This window comes from Pipistrellus kuhlii, unplaced genomic scaffold (assembly GCF_014108245.1).
Source record: "Pipistrellus kuhlii isolate mPipKuh1 unplaced genomic scaffold, mPipKuh1.p scaffold_m20_p_6, whole genome shotgun sequence".
Classification (NCBI taxonomy): Eukaryota; Metazoa; Chordata; class Mammalia; order Chiroptera; family Vespertilionidae; genus Pipistrellus; species Pipistrellus kuhlii.
The window spans coordinates 61,366,038-61,385,391 of NW_023425562.1; the positions used below are offsets into that span (position 1 = coordinate 61,366,038).

The 19,354-nt window shown below is 37.1% G+C and overlaps 1 protein-coding gene across 4 annotated transcripts in view; it reads left to right on the forward strand.

Moving 5' to 3' along the window:
- Nucleotides 1-19,354, forward strand: part of PLCB1 (phospholipase C beta 1) — a 603,902-nt gene that overhangs the window by 428,239 nt on the left and 156,309 nt on the right. For all 4 annotated transcript variants that reach the window (XM_045574800.1, XM_036419878.2, XM_045574801.1 and 1 more), the window contains exons 7-9: nt 1,740-1,815; nt 8,415-8,515; nt 9,961-10,127. In XM_045574800.1, coding sequence (XP_045430756.1) covers nt 1,740-1,815; nt 8,415-8,515; nt 9,961-10,127 — 344 coding nt within the window. The remainder of the gene's footprint in view (nt 1-1,739; nt 1,816-8,414; nt 8,516-9,960; nt 10,128-19,354) is intronic.

The following is a 19,354-nucleotide window of genomic DNA, read 5'->3' on the forward strand; positions in this document are numbered from 1 at the left end:
AGGATCCGGAAGAAAATCTGGAGTGAAATCCCCATCTAAATGGGACAATAACAATTCAACCCCATCATAATCCTGTGGGACTGTTGGGCTCCAGGCACTAGATTTTCTAATGTTTCAATAGAATCATTAAATACAAATTATGATATATATATAAAAGCCTAAACAACCATTCAACCATCCAACCAGTAGCAATGTTCTAGAACACATGTGTCAAAACACAAGGCCCGGGGGCCAAATACGTCCCGCCAGGCCTTGCAATGTGGCCCACACCGCGCTGTCATCACTGCACTCCGCTGCGTTTCCATCACAATGACAGTTTATGACTGTTCAGTAAACCATTCGGCCCGCGATTTAGGCTGGATTTTAGATTTTGGCCCCTTCTCTGATTGAGTTTGACACCCCTATTCTAGAAAGAACATTATTCTTTATCAATAAAAAATAAAAACTATCCAATATAAGTGTTATATAGGGGGCAGATGCTCTCATCAGTAGCTATGACACACACTGACCAGCAGGGGGCAGACACTCAATGCAGGAGCTGCTGAGCTGCAGTGACTTGGCAGCAGAGGTTCTCGAACCAGAGAGGAGGGAGCCTGATTCCAGGATGCATTACCCAAGAACTGCCTCTCACAATCCAGGACCCATCTTTCAGAGAGCCAGTTTTGGCCCAATCCCTGCAGGCCAGGCCAAGGGACCTCACCAGTACATGAATCCATGCACCAGGCCTCTAGTATTAAATATAGCGGTACTTAAGTTATATTTTAAAAGCCAAATTACTGACAAAAAAATAAAAATAAAAGCACATCTTCAGACCATATTTAACCATACATCTTTAACCATTGGCTTACTAGGTACTAGTGGGCTTCTGTTAATGTAAAAGTTAAATCATTAATTATTATTATAACTAGAGACCTGGTGCATGGATTTGTGGGATCCCTCAGCCTGGCCTGCAGGGATCCAGCTGAAACCGGCTCTCTGACATCCCCCAAGGAGCCCCAGATTATGAGAGGGTGGTTCTTGGGTGATGCACCTTGGAATTGGGCTCCTTCCTCTCTGGTTCCAGGTGTGTCACCCAAGAACTATAGCTGTCAAGTCATTGCAGCTTGGCAGCTCCTGCGTTGAGCCCCTGCCCCCTGGTGGTCAGTGCGCATCATAACTACTGGTCAGAGTGTCTGCCTCCTGGTGGTCATTGCACATCATAGCTACCAGCCAGTTGGTCAGTCACTTAGGCTTTTATATATATAGATTAGATGCCTGATGCAAGAAATTTGAGCAAAGGGCTCAGCCCACACCGCCACCACCAAAGCAGGCAAGGGCCTCTGCCTCTGCCATTGCTTTGTCCAGAAGGTCATCCAGAAAGATGTCTGGTCTAATTAGCATATTACACTTCTATTATTATAGCTATTAACAATGTATACCTTTAGAGCAAGGGGTAGCAGCAAGGATACAAAGTTAGGAAGGACATTTATTTTAGTGCTTACTATTAGAGACAATTGAGTCATCACCATTGTCTCAAAATATTGATTTTATATTAGGTACTTTGATTATAAAAAGCACATGCATCAATCTTTCAGAACAAATGTGCATATGCATGGTATGGTGGGAAGTTTTTAATGCTTTAAAGCTGAATGCCAAAGAGGTTGATTCAATGGAATGTTTTCGGTTGGCATCACCTATAAGTACTGGGATCCATATGGCTATCACAAACCTCTCACCTTTGTTGTGCTTTCACTTTGCAGCTTATACCGCTTGTTTTCAGCAGACCGGAAACGAGTTGAAACTGCGTTAGAGGCTTGTAGTCTTCCATCATCAAGGGTGAGCATGTTGCCTATCTAAAATTAGCACTACTAAATAGCTTGAGCAGTCCTACTAAAGTATAGGTTGCCCCAAATGCTTTCCAAACATCAAACTATAGGAGCTCTGGCTGTGTTTCACAGTGGTTAGAGAATTGGCCCACCAAACAAAGGGTCATGGGTTTGGTTTCCAGGCAATGGCTCATACCTGGGTGGCAGATTCGATTCAATTCGATTTCCAGCCTGGTTAGGGCAGGTGTAGGAGACAAGCAATCCACATCAATGTTTCTCTCTCTCACTCCTTCACTCCGCCCCTCCTTTCCTTCCACTCTTTCCAAAAATCCATGGAAAAATTATTTGACAGTGAGAATTAATGAGAGAGAGAGAGAGAGAGAGAGAGAGAGAGAGAGAGAGAGAGAGAGAGAGAGAGAGAGAGAGAAGAAAATCATAGGACTTGTTAATATTTATAATATGTGATGTTCCTGTAATTATATTTTCTTTCATTCCCCTTATTCTAACTTTAATCTAGAAAGAACTTTATTCTTTATCAGTAAAAAATAAAAATTATCAAGAATTTAAACTTCTCACTAATAAAATTCTCTTGGTGTCCCTGTAGATATTAGCTAATCATTATAGATTTTGATTAGGAAGGTATTTGAAATATTAACTTAATCTTATCTCACTCTTAAAAATTTATAGTTTTAAGAGTGATAAGTTACTAAGCAATTTAGTACAGCAGTACATGTTTGTAAAGAAACACACTTACATGCTCTGCAGGGCTGTGCTCAAAAAGTTTTTGCTGAGAGGGAAGCAGTTTGGAGACTGCTACTTTCCTCAGAAGGTGGAAAGGTAGATGAGAAGACAAGGTTGTAATATGCTCTTTTTCATGCCCAACACATTCAAGGCACTCAATATGTGTTCTTCACCTAAACTCAATGAATTGGCCTTCATTTCAGTACATTTCTACCTGCCTGCCTCTAAAATGATTTGTTACCATTGTATTTGAGAGAAATGGGTCTATTGTAGAGCACCTTTTCTTTTTCTCGTGCTATACGCAGAACTCTCTTTTCTGTCACAAAGTATTTTTATCCTGGTATCTAAGCAACAAGTAAGCACTTTCCCAAGGACAATCCTTATGCTGTAGGGAGAGCCTGTGAGCCTCTAAAACCCACTGGCAATGCTCAAGTTGCAGAGAATGAAGTGGAGGGGCCATCAAGCTGAGTTGAGTGCCATTATTAGATTCACAGGTCAGTGCTTGTTGGAAACACTTTTCAGAAAATTTAAGTTTAATGACGACTTTGGTAGGTAGAAGAAAGCAAGAAAAAGAGAGTGCCATTCCACCACCGGTTTCCTGCTACAGGTGGAAACAGATGCTAATGCTCCAACACTAGGGCAGAGCTGTGCAGAAGCTCGCACACATTTTAACCTTCACTTTAATAAGCAAAATAAAATGATCAAACTTGCTTATTCTGGCTCTTCCATGAGATACCTTGGAGTAAGAAAGAAATAGCTAAGGTCGATAATTAAGTACTTTTTGAACTCTTTCTGGGTACCCTCAAGCACTGACAATAGGGTAATGAATACATTGCAGTACCAGGGTTCCAGGATCAGAGAGTCTGGGGGATGCAAGTCAAACACCTTGACTGGCGTGTAATTTGTGGGGAATTCTAGGAGCAAAAGGAGTGGAGGGCTGCCAGTGAGAATGAGGGAAGCTCATTCCAGAAAAATTAAACAATGTGCGCAAAGCCCTGAGGCCAGAAAGACTTGGCCAGTTTGAGAACTGCATTTAAGCACAAAAAGAAAGTGGGAGAGATTAATTTAGAAAGATGGGCGTCAAATGTTTTTCCTCTGTAACTGCTCCCGATTTTACTTTTACTGGATAACATTGGTGAAATATAATGATAAAAAATATAAGTTGTTATTATAACTATCTAGCTAAAGAAAAGGAGTAGAAAATGAAACTGCACAGAAAGTCAAACCCATCAGTCAATTCTCTGTAAATTGCAGTTTTCCAAACAATTGGATTCTGAAAATTCGGTCAATAAATATAAATTGAGTTTTTACAAATCCACTATGTCTATTATAGGTTCACGCTTTCAGACCAAAGTCAACTGGAGACATTTGAAAAAGAAAATGAGATTCAAATAACAGGAGTCATGTTTAAATTGAAAAACATATTTACCTTTAGAAAATTAAATGTTATGACAGTTTTCTGAAAACAGATTGGGGATTTTTTAAAAATATGATCAGCTTCCATTATAAAGTTTTGAAAGACCATTATTCTTAGTAAAGTACACTTTACTTGGAAGAGTTGTAGAAATAGAATGCTTTAAAATTTTTAAAAAGCAGAGACAGTTTCAGAGCTCAGAAATAAATGTTTCTGCAAACTGACTATATTTTAAATCCTTGTTGTAATTTCAGGTCCACAGAACAGTGTCTCTAGAAAGTATCTGCTAATTAGCAAAAAGATTTGGGATATCCTAACAAGAAGTGTTTTAAATACTGCACAGAAGAAAAGTTACATAAATGGTAGATAGTCCTGCATGTCTGGAGCCTCGTTTCATAGCCGGCAGTCATTCCAACTAGATTTAATTGTGTTCTGTAAATAGGCACATTACCAGAAATACAGTGGATATCCTGTTGAGATTTTTTAAACATTATCTTTGTGCACATTGTTAGGGATAATTAATGCACTTGAACTTGTGTCCTGGCCAACGTGATACATTGGAATAACACATTCCTTTAGAGAGGGTACTCCTTTAGAGATTACAGTAGCTTGTCCAAGTTACATTAATTGTTAAAAAGTAGTTCTACAGCTAAAAAGAGACGAAGCAATTACTGTCCTTCTATTAATAATCCAAACACATTTTCCAGGAAAACCTTTGAAGACCTTTGCATATTCAGAAAATTACCACTTTACCCACAAACTTCCTGAGCACCGAAAATAATTTACTTGCACCAAATTACCTTTGATTTAAATCTTATTAACTTGAGAACAGCTCAGTGTCATTTGGAATTGTATGGTAGTCTTGATATGGCCATTGGTTTATGTGTTTGCATTTGAATGAAGATGATAAGGAATAAATTTATGTACTTCTTTTAAATAATAAAGTTTACTGTAGTTATATTCTAGTCTTGGCATAACATTAGCACATGTATTTTCATTTAATGATGAAGATAAGGAGTAAACCCATGTGTTTGTTTTAAATAACAAAGTTTACTATAGTTATAAACATATAGTATATGCAATATTGAGGAAAATAGTGTTTTCTGGATTAAAAGAATACCTTAAATTTTACTAAAGAATATTATGAATAAAGTTAAAAATAATTTTTCTCAGGATAACTGTTAGATTTGCCTTTCTTCTATGTCTCACATCCTAAATACAAATCAGAAATATAGTCATTTCTGTAGCTGTGATTCTTAAAATAACTAACATAAAAATTTTAAAGCCTTATTAAAGCCCTGGCTAGGTAGATCAGTTGATTACCCCATAAGCCAAGGTCCCAGTCAGGGCACAATCAAGCAATGAATGCCTAAGTAAATGGAAAATCAAGTCCATGTCTTTCTCTCTCTCTCTGAGATCAATAAATAAAAAAATTAACAAAAAACATTCAGAGATTGATTATAAGCAGTTTACTTATAATTATTTCATGTACATTATGGCTAACTCAACTTTTAATTTATAGATTTGAAAAAACATATTATGAATAGGTTAAAACACTGAATTTATTGAGAGATAATTCATTGTTTTGTTGAGATGAAATCTGTATGTGGACTATTGAGTTATTAGAGTCTACTACAATAAATTAACATATTTTCAAATAACATTTTCTGAGTGTTAAATAACTATTTCTTACAAAATTACTCCCCTATACTCTTTCACTTTAGCTTTCAATAATACATATTTAAAATATATTTTTATTGATTTAAAAGAGGAAAGGAAGATGGAGAGAGAGAGAGAAACATTAATGATGAGAGAGAATCATTGATTGATTGGCTGCCTCCTACATGCCCCCTACTGGGGATCCATCCCACAACCCAGGGATGTGCCATTGACCAGAATGGAACCCAGGACCCTTCAGTCTGTAGTCCAATGCTCTATCCACTGAGCCAAACCAGCTAGGACCCAATTATGCACATTTTAACAAAATATTTTTTTCTCTCACTTTCACCCACTGACTCCAAAGGCTTGCTCAAGTTGGGCAAGAGAAAAATGAGACAAGGAAAATCAGCTGTATTGAAATGTTTTCCTTTTTCTATGCTCTAACATCCAACTGGTGATGACAATAAATTGTGTTTATTCATATTATCTTAATGAATGTGTCCCCCTCTATAGGAAGATCTGATTCACAGCTGGTAAATAAACAATGGTTAGAGTTTACTAAAGCATAGTGTTCTATGGAGTCATGTGTCTGAAATCTTATGTAAATGACTTTAGTTAAATCTGCTATTCTAAGGGAAACATACAGCACATAAGTCCTTGCTATCAACTTTTACCTTTCTCATAAATTACATTCATTCATTTAGTAAGTATTTAGTGTGCACCTGCAGTATGTTACACACTGGAGATAGAGCAGTTAACAAGCAAAATGCAGGCCCTAGCTTGTGTAGATCTACAGGCTGGAAAGTAATAGAATTGTACAGCTGGGAGCAGAATCCTGTTAAATGAGTGTTGAAATATGAGACAAGCAAGGTGTGATGGTATCACAGAATGGAAGGCAAAACCTGTCTGGGAGGAAAGAAAGGCTCCAAAAGGAAGATATTTTAACTAAGACAAGAAGGGAGGGAGAAAAGGGGTCAGGAAGGGAAGGAAGATAATTATTGATGTTCTTAGATAAAATCCATATATGTGTGTGCTGGGTGAGGCTGGGGTGGGGAGAAGAGTGAACTCCACATAGTAACTAAATAGTAGAGAGAATGGGAGAACACACTTGGAGTTCACAGAATCCAATAAAGTTGAATGCTTGAGTTAGCTAACAGAGCTATTCAGTATTTCTTTACTACCGTTGATATTTAAATATTTATTTTCTCTGTGTCTCTCAGCCAAAAAGTAAAATAAAGAGGATAATTTCCAGCTGTCTACAAAGCAACTTAAGGAGATGTGGGTGCTTAAGTCACAAAAGGGGGCAATGGAAAATGTACAACTTCTAGGCAAAGGGTTTCTTCCATCTTGTGAATAGAATGGGACTTTGGAAACCAGGTTACAGGTTGTACTTGTCACCATTTTATGAGTGGCAAAGCACCAATAAAACAATCCATAGAAACTTCCCATTGTTCTTGGATTTGGCCACTTATGCTCATGATTTCAAAATCGGTGTCCAGGTATTTAAGCTTAATGGTATAATGCATCTTGCTGTGTATAATGTTTGGTTGTCTGAAAATTCTGTTTTTAAAAACAGATTTTTTTGTGCTCTTTAAATAGGTTTATTACAAAAAATATATTTTTTTATTTGTTCAGTCCACAAATATGGGAGTGAGCTAAGTGGTGAGCTAAGTTTTCTTATCTGTTAGCAAGGAACGTACGATTTCAGACAATAATTTTTAGAAACTTTTATAAAAGTACATTTCAAAACCTATGACTATGGTAAAAGGAAGGGTGTTTTCTTTGGTTTAAGGGCTTGAAAAATAAAAACACTCATATAAACACTTACCTGAAATAGGAAAACGACATAAAGAATATCCTTCCTGTTAACAAAGGCTTGAATATAGGCTTCCGGTTTCCATGGCAGCCCAACTACACAGAAAGATAAGTCAGAGAAGTGATTTTTTATGTCAGTGACTTGCTTCCCAAACAATAGGGCCAGGAGGAGCCAGTGAGAAATAATGGTCCCTGTCTTATGAAAATACTAGAGTCCTGGTGCATGAAATCCATGCAGGGTGGGGTCCCTAAGCCTGGCCTCCCTGCCTCCCTGCCTCCTCCTTTTCTCACTCCCTCAGCACCCTGCCACCACTGGTTGCCAGCCATGTTCCATGCCACTCCCTGGAGGTTAGTGCACATCATAGGGAATGATCAAACTCCTGCTCTCCTGGTTGAACTTCCGAGAGGACAATTTGCATATCAGCCTTTTATTTCATATTAGATTTTACAATTTATTGGATTATTTAAACTGGAAAGAACATTATTTGGGGGAAAATGACACAAAATCAGTTCTTTACAGGTTTTGAACAAATATGAGTGTTCTTCATGTCCCTGATCACTTAGAAATGGTTAAAATGGCCAATTTTTTTATGTTGTATAAATGTTATCACAATAAAAAAAAGATTAAAAACAAACAAAAAGCTAACTTTAAAAATATGCTATAGAGACCCACTTCTTACTAAGTCTAACTTCACTTTAGAAATGTACTTAAGAAATTGCTTTTACATCTCTTTAGTAAAAAAAACTCTTACACTTAAATTATAATGAAAACACAGGAGAGAATAGGTTTTTGACACATCAAAGCCAGTGTTCAAATGGACCGCACAGCTGGGCTCATGAATGTCTTCTGAATATTTACCTGAATGCATGGAAGAAAGGAGGGAATGAAGGTTGGGAGGGAAGAAATTGAGGAAAGCATGGAAGGAGGAAGCTAGGGAAAGAAAAAGACCATTAACTGACAGTATTGTTTTATTTCCCAGAATGATTCAATACCTCAAGAAGATTTCACTCCAGAAATGTACAGAGTATTCCTGAACCATCTTTGTCCTCGACCTGAAATTGATAACATCTTTTCTGAATTGTAAGAACATCCATTTTAACCCACTATTTCCCAGCTTCAGTAGTTCTGGGGCTGCTAGAGCAGGAATTTGAGCAATAGAGGGAGAGGATCTATTGTGCTCTATGTCTAATAGCAGTGTTTCTGGGTAATTGTTGGAGACAATCACATATTCCTGCCCCTGACGTGCCACCAGGGCTTTTAATGAGAGGATGTTTGCTATGACTTGTTGCTGGGTGTAGCTGTTTTAGTAACCTCAGGGGGCTCTGTGTGGTTTGAAGATTAGGCTAGAACAGAAGCAGTTTAGCTGAGGCAGATTCATGTTGCAGAAAGAACTCTGAACTAGGAATTAGCCATCTTACCTCTCAGCTGCATTAGTGAAATGGCAAGTGTGGATCACTAAGAACCCTCCCAGCTGAAAATTATATGTTGGAAATTATAAAGGCATTAAATTTTTTAAATAAATGAAACAAAATAAGAAAGAAACCAAAACACAAAGGCAAATGTGGGGAAGTAGCAATTTACTCTTTTGATGTACTGAAATCTATGTGATGACAGAAAATCAATCCAAAATTGGTAAATACAATAAGGATTTCTTCATATGGAAGACAGGCAAACAGTGCTGCTGAGAATGACATTGAATATACTCGCATACTGAAGTTCATTGCCATCAACTATATTTATTGAACATATGCAATATTTGTACCATTGAACTTGACTTTTGGCTGTCAGCAGGATTAAAATGTGAAGTTTGAATCACACCATATAGAAGAGTTATAGACTCTTGTTGAAATGTAACTTTAATGAAAAGAAAAATGTGCTTAAACATATTGCTTACTTTTTTATTACATCTTTAAATGATTACGCGTGATACAGGGATATAGGAATTTGATGAACAAAATAGACCCAGAAACGTAGAAGCATAGTACAGACTGTCAGATCTCAGAGGGAAGATGAGGGTGAGTGGGTGGGAAGAGATTAACTAAAGAATTTATATGCATATAAGCATAACCCATGGACATAGACAATAGTGTGGTAAAGACCTGGAGCTTGAAGTAGGTGCAGACTAGAAGGGGACATCTCTAATACTTTCAGTAATGAAGATACATTTAAAAATATGTAGTGTCATAATAAAAAATAAAAAAAAGAACCCATACCTCTGTGATCAGTTACAGTGGTTTTTCTTTACACACAAGATGCAATGTTTTCCTACTGTGGATTTTGTCATGCATTGGGTATTGTTCAAAGGCATTGGGACTTAGTGGCAGTGATTGGAAAACTTATTTGTAGCCCTTGGAGATGCAGCAATTGTGGTGGAGCAGCACGATGTCTTTAGGGCAAGATAGGAATTTCAGGATAACATGCTCTTACCAGGAATGACAGGATTTGGTTTCTCTGTAGCTAAATGCAAATATATGAATGCAACTTGGTGGAAAATATTCTAATTAATGGTTTTTAATTGTGTTTAGTGGTGCCAAAAGCAGACCATACCTTACTGTTGACCAGATGATGGATTTTATCAACATTAAGCAGCGAGATCCCCGGCTAAATGAAATACTTTACCCACCTTTAAAGCAAGAGCAAGTCCAAGTATTGATTGAGAAATATGAACCCAACACTAGCCTCGCCACAAAAGGTCAGTCCACTTTGTCCCTCACCATAAGGAAGTTCTGCTTTCTAATGGTGACTGTGTCACACATTTGTTTGCCTGCTTTCCTTTCTGTCTTAAGTTACTGGTGGTTCAATCCAGAGTAGATTTTTTTTTTTTTTACTTTGATCTGTGATTTTTGTTGTAGGATAAATATTCATGTGACATTTTTTTAGATGTTTAATCATTTGTTTTATTTTAAATTTACTCAGTGACTAAATGCTTCTTTCTCAGACAGGAAATTCACAGTCTTACAGGTTGCCCTTTAGGGTCGGTTTTTAGATGTTCTGAGAAGTGATCCACAGATTTTTCTAAATCTCTAAACCTGAAAAGATTGGGCCTTTATCTTATTCTAGTTTACACTATTGACAAATTTGTCCACTCAGGAAAATAGAAAATTTTGATTTTCTTATGTAAAAAGTTAGTATTTATAGAAAAAATTAGTCTAAAAAGTGATATTTGGAAGACAGCTCTAAGTTGCTTGGAAGTTATTAAGAAGTTTATGTCTTTGATTTGGGAGAAATGAGTTGCCAAAATAAGATCATGATGATTTCATTGCCAAGAATTTTTAATTATTTGTAGTATCATTGTCCCTGAAAAGGATTGCCAGCTATTTGTTTACCAATATCCTCATCTGGATTGAGATATCTACACTGAGAGAATTGGTGTGTCATCACTAATGCTATTGCAAATGCCAAGATATTCCATAGGGAGGAAAAATAAGTACAATTAACCAATTATTAAGAAGAAATAAATTGCATGTTAACATGCAGGTAATTTATAAGTAATAAACAGCTTTAGCAAGCTGAATGGTCATTAATAAGAATGGCTATCATAAAGGTAGATTTTAAAGTTTTCAACCCATTGTACCTATTCTGGAACTAGTCCTCTAAATGAAAAATGAAAGTATTTATTAAGTATAAATTAAAACCTTATAATTAATTTTATAACTCATGCTATTAGAAATTTATAGACAACAGCTGTGTCGCATGGAAGTGGGGAGAGATAGTGCACTTTGATGCTTTGTGGACCTGTGTCCATTAGCATGTGAGCTACATTTCCATACTGGAATTTCAGTATCCAGAGATGTATATGTTGGTTATAAATAATCAGAAGATTTTTGTGCAGTCTTTGACATGGAAGGGGCCAAATGTTTACATGTTTGGGTTCCACAAAATGAAGGTTTTAAATCTTGTTGCAGAAGATACTGCTCTCAAAAGAAGTTTGGTTTATTATTTTCATTTAAAACCACACATTGAGAAATGCTGTGGCCTGAAGTTGGCAAACATATCTCCTTGCCATGTTGTTTGCCCTGCAGACCTAAGTATGCTTAACATAGGAATCCACAATGACACATGCCTCTTTAAACAAGAGGGCCTGAATGTCAGAATTTAAAGGCTGTCTCCTGAGCAGCTATTTTTCTTTTTATCATTTAGGCTCTTTAGTAGAAAGCTGGTGAGTCAATTTAGCATGAAAAATAGAATAGTTATATTTGTGCCTTTGGTAATGGAATGCCGACGTCTAGATTCAACTGAAATATCTATAAATGAAGGTCAAATTTTGCTCAAATAAACTGTCAAACCAAAGAAAACGTTGAGTCTGTTCATACTTTTATTTTCCTATGAAGAGCAGGTGTTTATGGGTATTGTTAAACAGTTGAGTTAATATAGAAGATTATACAATATTAGCAGACGTTTCAAGCTTCATTTCTTTTTTGATCAGTCCTTCCTCTTAAATTTGTATAAGGTGTGCCATACAAAAGCTTCCCCACTTTGTTGCAATGAGATCATAAAAATGAACTATGTAATTCTCTTTTAGATCAATACTCACTAAGTTAATAGTTTAATAGTTCAAATGAACTCAGTATTAATAATAGCAAAGCAATTTGATTTTCAGCAAAGCCAATAGAATTTTGGATACAGCAAGCACTTTTGTTTCAAATAGACTTAAGTCATAATAATTGCATCAGTATAAATAACCCTTCTGAATTTTCATCATTGCTTTCTTTTAAAATCCTGATACAATTAACTATATTGTACCATTATTGTCAAAAGAAAGAAGCACCTAGAGCAGTGGTTCTCAACCTTTTTAATGCCGCAACCCTCTAATACAATTCCTCGTATTGTGGTGACCCTCAATCATAAAATTATTTTCGTTGCTACTTCCTGTGACCCACAGGTTGAGAACCATTAGCAGGGTCACCTAAGACCATCAAAAAAACAGATATTTACATTACAATTCATAACAGTAGCAAAATTACAGTTATGAAGTAGCAACAAAAATAATTTTATGGTTGGGGGTCACCACAACATGAGGAAATGTATTATAGGGTCACGGCATTTAAAAGGTTGAGAACCACTGACCTAGAGTGATCTAGAAAGAGCCTTGGACTTGGGATTCTCACAACCTATGTTTGAGAAAAGTCCTTCCATTGAAAAATGATAGAAGCCTAACTCCAACTGAAGCATAGGAAGGAATTTACTGGTGCAGATAGGCAAAGTGTTAATGACTTCAGGCATGACCACATCCAAGGGCTCAAAGGTGTCATCAAGCATTGTCTTGCATGATCTTTTGTCATTTTATTGGTACTGGCTGTAATTCTTGGGCAATTACTCCTGAAGCAAAAAAGAATTTTGACTGATATTTCCATCAGAAATCTCAGGAACCTGGAGTTTGGCTTAAGTCACCCAAGGCCACTCCTGAGCTAGGATTGCTGTGGACCAAAAGATGGAATGTATAATTGGACATCTCTCTCTCAAGAATGTATGATTGGACAGAGGCCACATGACTCTCCCTAGAGCTGATGAGGAATTAACTGCCTAAACCACATGGACTACCAGTAGGAAATAAACAGTTGGATTCCCTGAAATTCAAACTGGGTCAGAAATCAGTAATTCATCATTACTGTTCACCTAACCTTAAGAAACCGTTTAACCTATTTAATCTGTTCTACCCCCTAGTGTTTTTCATCTTAAAAAAAATCTCTTGTAAGAATTATCTAAGTTGATTATGGTAAGAAGATTGTGTATATTAATTGTTGCCCACTACACCTTGGTCGACCTGAACTAATGAAAAGTGATAATTGGCATTTACACCAAATAATTTCAAACCATTAATTGGTATAGAAGTGAGATTCAGAACATTGATCATACACATTCTTACTCTTTACTTTATCACTTATTTTTTTCTAGTAGATTTTAAAAAAATAATTACTTTTTCAGCACCATTTCTCTTCATTAAGTAGAAATCATAAATAATAATGACTTTTTATTAATGTCTATTATGCATCCATAATTTTTAAAAATGCTGGCATCCTTCGATGGTTAAGCCAGTTAATGTCAGGCAGGTGACTTGACCTGCTTGAGATTTAGGTTCCTCCTCTATAAAGTGGGATGATAACAACACTAGTAGATCTGGGTGTTCTTCCCATATTACTTGGCACTCATTATTATAACATGGTTAACAGCAACCTCTGCAATTCTCCAGGACCTTCTCTCGGCCCTCATAGACACCCTACATCTGCCCAGGGCTCCATGGTCCCAGGAGTGTTTTTCATTCAGGAAGTAGTACCTCATCTTCCTTGCCCCTTGTGTGCGATATTTTTTATGCATTTTCTCCACTTTCTCCTGGAGTTCCTCAGGGCAATTTAGCCTTAGTTGACCATAACTGTAACCTGATTGATCATGTTACTTTCATTAGCTTTTTCTTTTCCTTTCCTTTCCTTTCCTTTCCTTTCCTTTCCTTTCCTTTCCTTTCCTTTCCTTTCCTTTCCTTTCCTTTCCTTTCCGTCCCTCTCCCTTCCGCTCCTCCTCCTCCTCTCCCTCCCTCTCCCTGCCCTTTCCTTTCCCTTTCCGTTCCTTTCCTTTCCTTTCCTTTCCTGTTCCTTTCCTTCTTTCCTGTCCGTCCTTTCCTTTTTTCTTTCCTTTTTCCTGTCCTTTCCGTTCCTGTTCCTTTCCTTTCCTTTCCTTTCCTTTTTGTCCTTTTTTTTCTTCCTAAAACTTCCTCTTCTTCCGTCCCTATTCCGTCCTTTTTCCTTGCCTTGCCGTTTCCTGTTCCTGTCCTTTTGTCTTTTTCCCTTCCTTTCCGTTTTTTTACTTTCTTTTTTTTTCTTTTTTTTCCTTATTCCCTTTTTTTTTTTTCTTTTTTCTTTTTTTCTTTTTTTTTTGTTTTTTTTCTTTATTTTTCCTTTTCCTTTCCTCCTTTGTTCCTTTCCCTTTCCTTTTTTGTGGTTTTCATTTCCCTTTCCTTAGTTTTCTTTTTGTCCCTTTTTTTCCCTGTCCTTCCTTTTTTCCGTTCCTTTTTTTTTCCTTTTTTTTTTCCTTTTCCTTTTCCTTTATCCTTGTTTCTTTTTTTCCTTTTCATTTCTTCCTTTTTTCCTTTTCTTCCTTTTTTTTTCCTTCCCTTTTCCTTTCCTTTCTTCCCCTTTCCTTTCCTTTCTTCCCCTCCCTTTATTTTCTTTCTGTCCTTTCCTTCTCCTTTGCCCCTCCACCGTCCTTTCCTCTTCCTTTCCTTTCCCTTTCCCTTCCTTTCCCTTCCTTTCCTTTCCCTTTCGCTTTTCCTCCCTTGCCTTTCCCTTTTTGTTCCTTTCCTTTTTCCTTCCTTTCCTTTTTTCCTTTCCTTCCTTTCCTTTCTTTCCTTTTTTTCCTTTCCTTTCCTTTCCTTTCCTTTCCTTTCCTTTCCTTTCCTTTCCTTTTTTAGAGTAACCTCTGAAATAAATTATGTTTTCTCAAATTTTTGTCTCAAATCCTACTTTTAGAAGAAACCAAACAAAAATAAGTACTTTCATAAATGGCACTAACAAAATCAAAAGTGAAAGATAGGTCAGGTCCCAGAAGCTGAGCATTGAGAGAACAAATGTAAAAAACAAATGCCTATAGCTCATCTCTTCTGACCTATCATATAACTGCCTTGTTGGCCCTTGTGCATCCCTGGCCAGTGGCCTCAAATCATGGGATCACCAGTCCATAAGGGTCTTAGCTATTTCGCCCCAAGTCATATCACAGAAGAGGTTAAGATTAGGCCACATTTTCCATGTCCCAGTGTACAGTCCTCCCCACTACTCCAGACTGCTGCATGGGTCCCTCCACCAAGACTTGCTGAGAAGAGATGCGAGGCCAAATATTTAGAAGATAGAAGTTGACATCCATAGCAGTAGTTTTCAGATTTGTCCTCGACATCGCATCCTTTTATTTGTGTTTGTTTCTTCCAACAAAGTCTAACAAGAAAGGCTAATGTGTAGGAAATACCTTTAGGAACACTCTATTAGTTGAATACAGGGAGTTTGGACTGTAGCTGCTGATGGCTGCCTTGCTCCTGTCTCCTCTCCTGCCCCACCCCAATCTCTGCAGGAACTTCTGCCACAACCCCAGGATGCACAGCTTAAAAACCACTCATCTGGAGGAAATATTGACTGGTTCAAAGGTCTGCCTCACAATTAAGGTAGCATCCATTTAAATAGTTATAAATAGATTCCCTGCAAAAAGTAAAAGAACTAAAATGAATGAACAAAGTAAACTTACTAGTAAATTCAATAAATTGTCTTCCTAATAGACAAAACAGATGAAAACTGTAGGAGGTAGGCAATTCTCTTCATGCATTAATTGAGTTACTACACTAAGAAAGCTGCTGAAAAGCCACTCAAGTATTTTATTGATTAAGATCTGACTTAAAATCCACCTATTGACTTTGTAGCTTCTGCAGAAGGTCACAGAAGAATGATATTATTATCTGTGACTATATTTCAAGCTACTCTTAACTCTGTGTTTCATATGTTCAGAGATTTTTCTGAAGTATGAGAGATCAGCTAAAATGAAGAAAAAAATTTTTTTCCCACCATAGCTATTATGAGTCCATTGATCATTAGTTGACTTGGTAACTCCCTTCACTTTCCCTCCTTGATTGCATTTCCTCCTTTTCCAAAAAGCAAGAATTGATCTGAGGAGATGCAAATGCCTGGCCCAGAAGTCTTGTTTGTTTTTATTTCTCTAGCCTTTTTCTTCACTCATTTCAATGTCACAACCATGTCCATTCACAGCCAAAATGGCCTCTTTCATAAAACAACCAACTGGGAAAAATATAAATAGTAAAAGATAAAGTCAAATGCCAGTTCCAAGAGGTGGGGAAGTGAACTTGGTAGCCTAACCAACCCCAGTATGCTGAGTTTGGTGACAGCTGCTTTATGGCATCAGAGTATACCTTCCTGAGATGCCTTGCCCTTTGTGTGAGAGCTAGTGGACAAAGCAGATAACGGCTATGTTTTCCCTAGCTGTAACCTCCCATAAGAGCATAGCATTAATAATCTCTGGCTATTATACTTTTTCCCCTTCCAAGAGTCAGGTGGGGCTATGGCTTAGATAAAAGGAATGGCTTGCAGATTGCACTGTGCTGGAGAAAGGCCACAAAGCCACAGCCATTTGGCCTCCCAACATCTGCATACCTGGAATCCAGTTTTGTGAGCGTTTTATTTTTTAGCAAATAACTGGTAGGAAAACAGATGAAATACAGAAAGAATCAAGTTCATAGAAAACAAGCAATGAACAGGTGGACTGTCCAATCCTAGCACTTAACAGGAATGCTGATAAATGTGCCATGGCAATGGGTGAAATAATGCCAGGAAGCTGATAATGATCAATTATTACATTAATTCATTATAGATATTTTAGGAGCTCTGCCTTAATTCTAAACCATTGTAATCTGTAGGACTCCAGTTGCAAAAGCAAAATTATTTATAGAGTAAAAATAGCATTATTTGAAGAGGAAGTCTTAACTAAAGACGATTGACAGAATTAACCTTCTCACCTACCACTCTACATTAACACATAGAAAATGAATAAAAACTTATAACATTGCAGTTGGATTTGTTTGGGTTCCCCCTGAAGACTATCCTGGGAGAAGAATTCAAGCATGAGGAGTTTAAGTGGTGATCTCAGATAGGAAAATTTAGGAAGTTCGAATGAAAAAAGAAAGACAGCCATAAAGGTGCTGTCATCACACAGGTTAGTGTGTGCATGACTGGATCTCAATCCTGGGGCAAACTCCAGGAGTCCATGTAGAAAGGATTTTTTCAAGAATCTCCATCATATCAAAAGAAAGATCCTCCAAGATACATGATGCTCATTTAACTCTTTTCTTTATTCTAATACACAACTGAACAGTTGCATGGATATTTTTTTAATAAACATGTATTGCCCACCTAACTTAAGAACTACAAAGAAGAGGAACAAAATCAAGATAAAATATTCATCCTCAAGGAGACTATAACTCAGACAGGTGATATATACAAATATATCAATATATAAATTACTATACTACAAGATAGAATGTGGTACACCACCATTCCACAAGTATCTATTTAGTGTCCTTTATGTGCCAGGGAAAGGGGATGTTTTATTTGTTGAGGTTCTAGGGAGTGTCAAGAACCACTTCAAGCTCTTTACTGGCTAATTATCTTGTATAAACCTCAGGGCAAGTCTTTGAGTGTATTATTACCTCCATTTTACAATGAGGGAATTGGGTCTTTGTTTATTTTGTAAATATATTTTTCTTGCTTTCAAAGTGGAAGGGAGAGGGAAAGAAATATAGAAACATCAATGGTGAGAGAAAAATCATTGATTGGCTGCCCCCTGCATGCCCCACACTGGGGATTGAGCTTGCAGTCTAGTCATGTGCCCTGACCAGGAATCGAACCATGATCTCCTGGTTCATAGGTTGAGCCATGCTGACCATATGAAAATTGAGTTCTTGAATGGTCAAGTAACTTTTATCAGTTTGTTTGAGAAGGAAATAAATAAGAAGGGAAGCTAAAAGGACATGTAGGCCTTGATGCTAATCATGGCTCATTCATTCATTTAGTTAACACACATTTTGAGCTCTATCACCTGTGTCCATCCTTGTATTAGACCAGTGGTCGGCAAACTCATTAGTCAACAGAGCCAAATATCAACAATACAACAATTGAAATTTCTTTTGAGAGCCGAAAACCAACTTCTGCACATGGGCCACAAAGTTCTAATTGCACTATATGTGCACGACTGCACGTGGTATTTAGTGGAAGAGCCACACTCAAGGAGCCAAAGAGCCACATGTAGCTCATAAGCCGCGGTTTGCCAACCACTGTACTAGACAATAGAAAGATGCCATTCTTCTCTGCATAGAGCAGTCAGTGTAGCAGAACTCCTCTGTGAGAAAGGATGAAGGCTTTTAAAGGGGAGACTGACATTTGAGCTGCACTTCAGGAATGCTGCAGTGTAGAGGGCTGGATGAGGGACAGGTTAATGTCAGGTGGCATTTCAGGCACTAAGTGATAACATGTTCAAGTAGTTATAGAAAGCATTAATGAGCACATATTGTGGACTTGCCTTTATGCTAGAGACAGGGAGAGATGGAAACAAAGAGAAGGTCATGTTCCTTCACATTAGAAAGCCATTGTCCAGCTTGACCAAGGAACATGACATTCTATTGTAGTTAAGGTTCTAGAACATTTTGCCTCCTGTGTGTTATGGTTCAGGAACCATTGTGAAGGGTCTCTTCTGATAAAGCAATGGGATATGTGTACTAATAAAATGCAGTGAACTTCTTCACTAACTTCTGAGAATCCCAGCCCTAAATAACCAATTAGTTCTTTAACAAATCTAGTGGAAAGACTCCAAGCTATGGAGGGTTCTAATCCAGATTCTGTTAATGTAGCCATGTCAATTTAAAGGGATTGTTTAACCTCATTGGGTCAACATTTATATGTAGCATTAAATAATAAAATTTTGTCTTACCTACCAAACAGAACAATGAGGAGTAAATAAATTGCAAATGTAAGAATATTTTGAAAAGGAAAAGTGCTAAATCAAAGTTAGGTGTTATCATTAAGAACTTTCACACAAAACTACGTTAACAAGTTCAACTTAATGTGAGAGAACTTAGGAACACAGAAAGGCATGGTAGCAGGGTAATGGAGTTAATCTGTAAAGGCTTTTGAGAAGAGCATATAGCCATTTAGTGGCCATTACCACACAGTATCTCAGGCTTGTATTTGTACATAGTTATGGTAATAAAACAGGTTTAGCAATCAAGATGGAAAAAAAAAATCTGACACTTCTCAACCTAAAATAAAAATACATGAGAACATGTATAGAACATACTGATTTCAGGATTTGAAAAAAAAAATTGATAAAATAGGTAAAGAAACAAGCAGAGTTTAAATTCTACAAAAACACAGTTAGTTG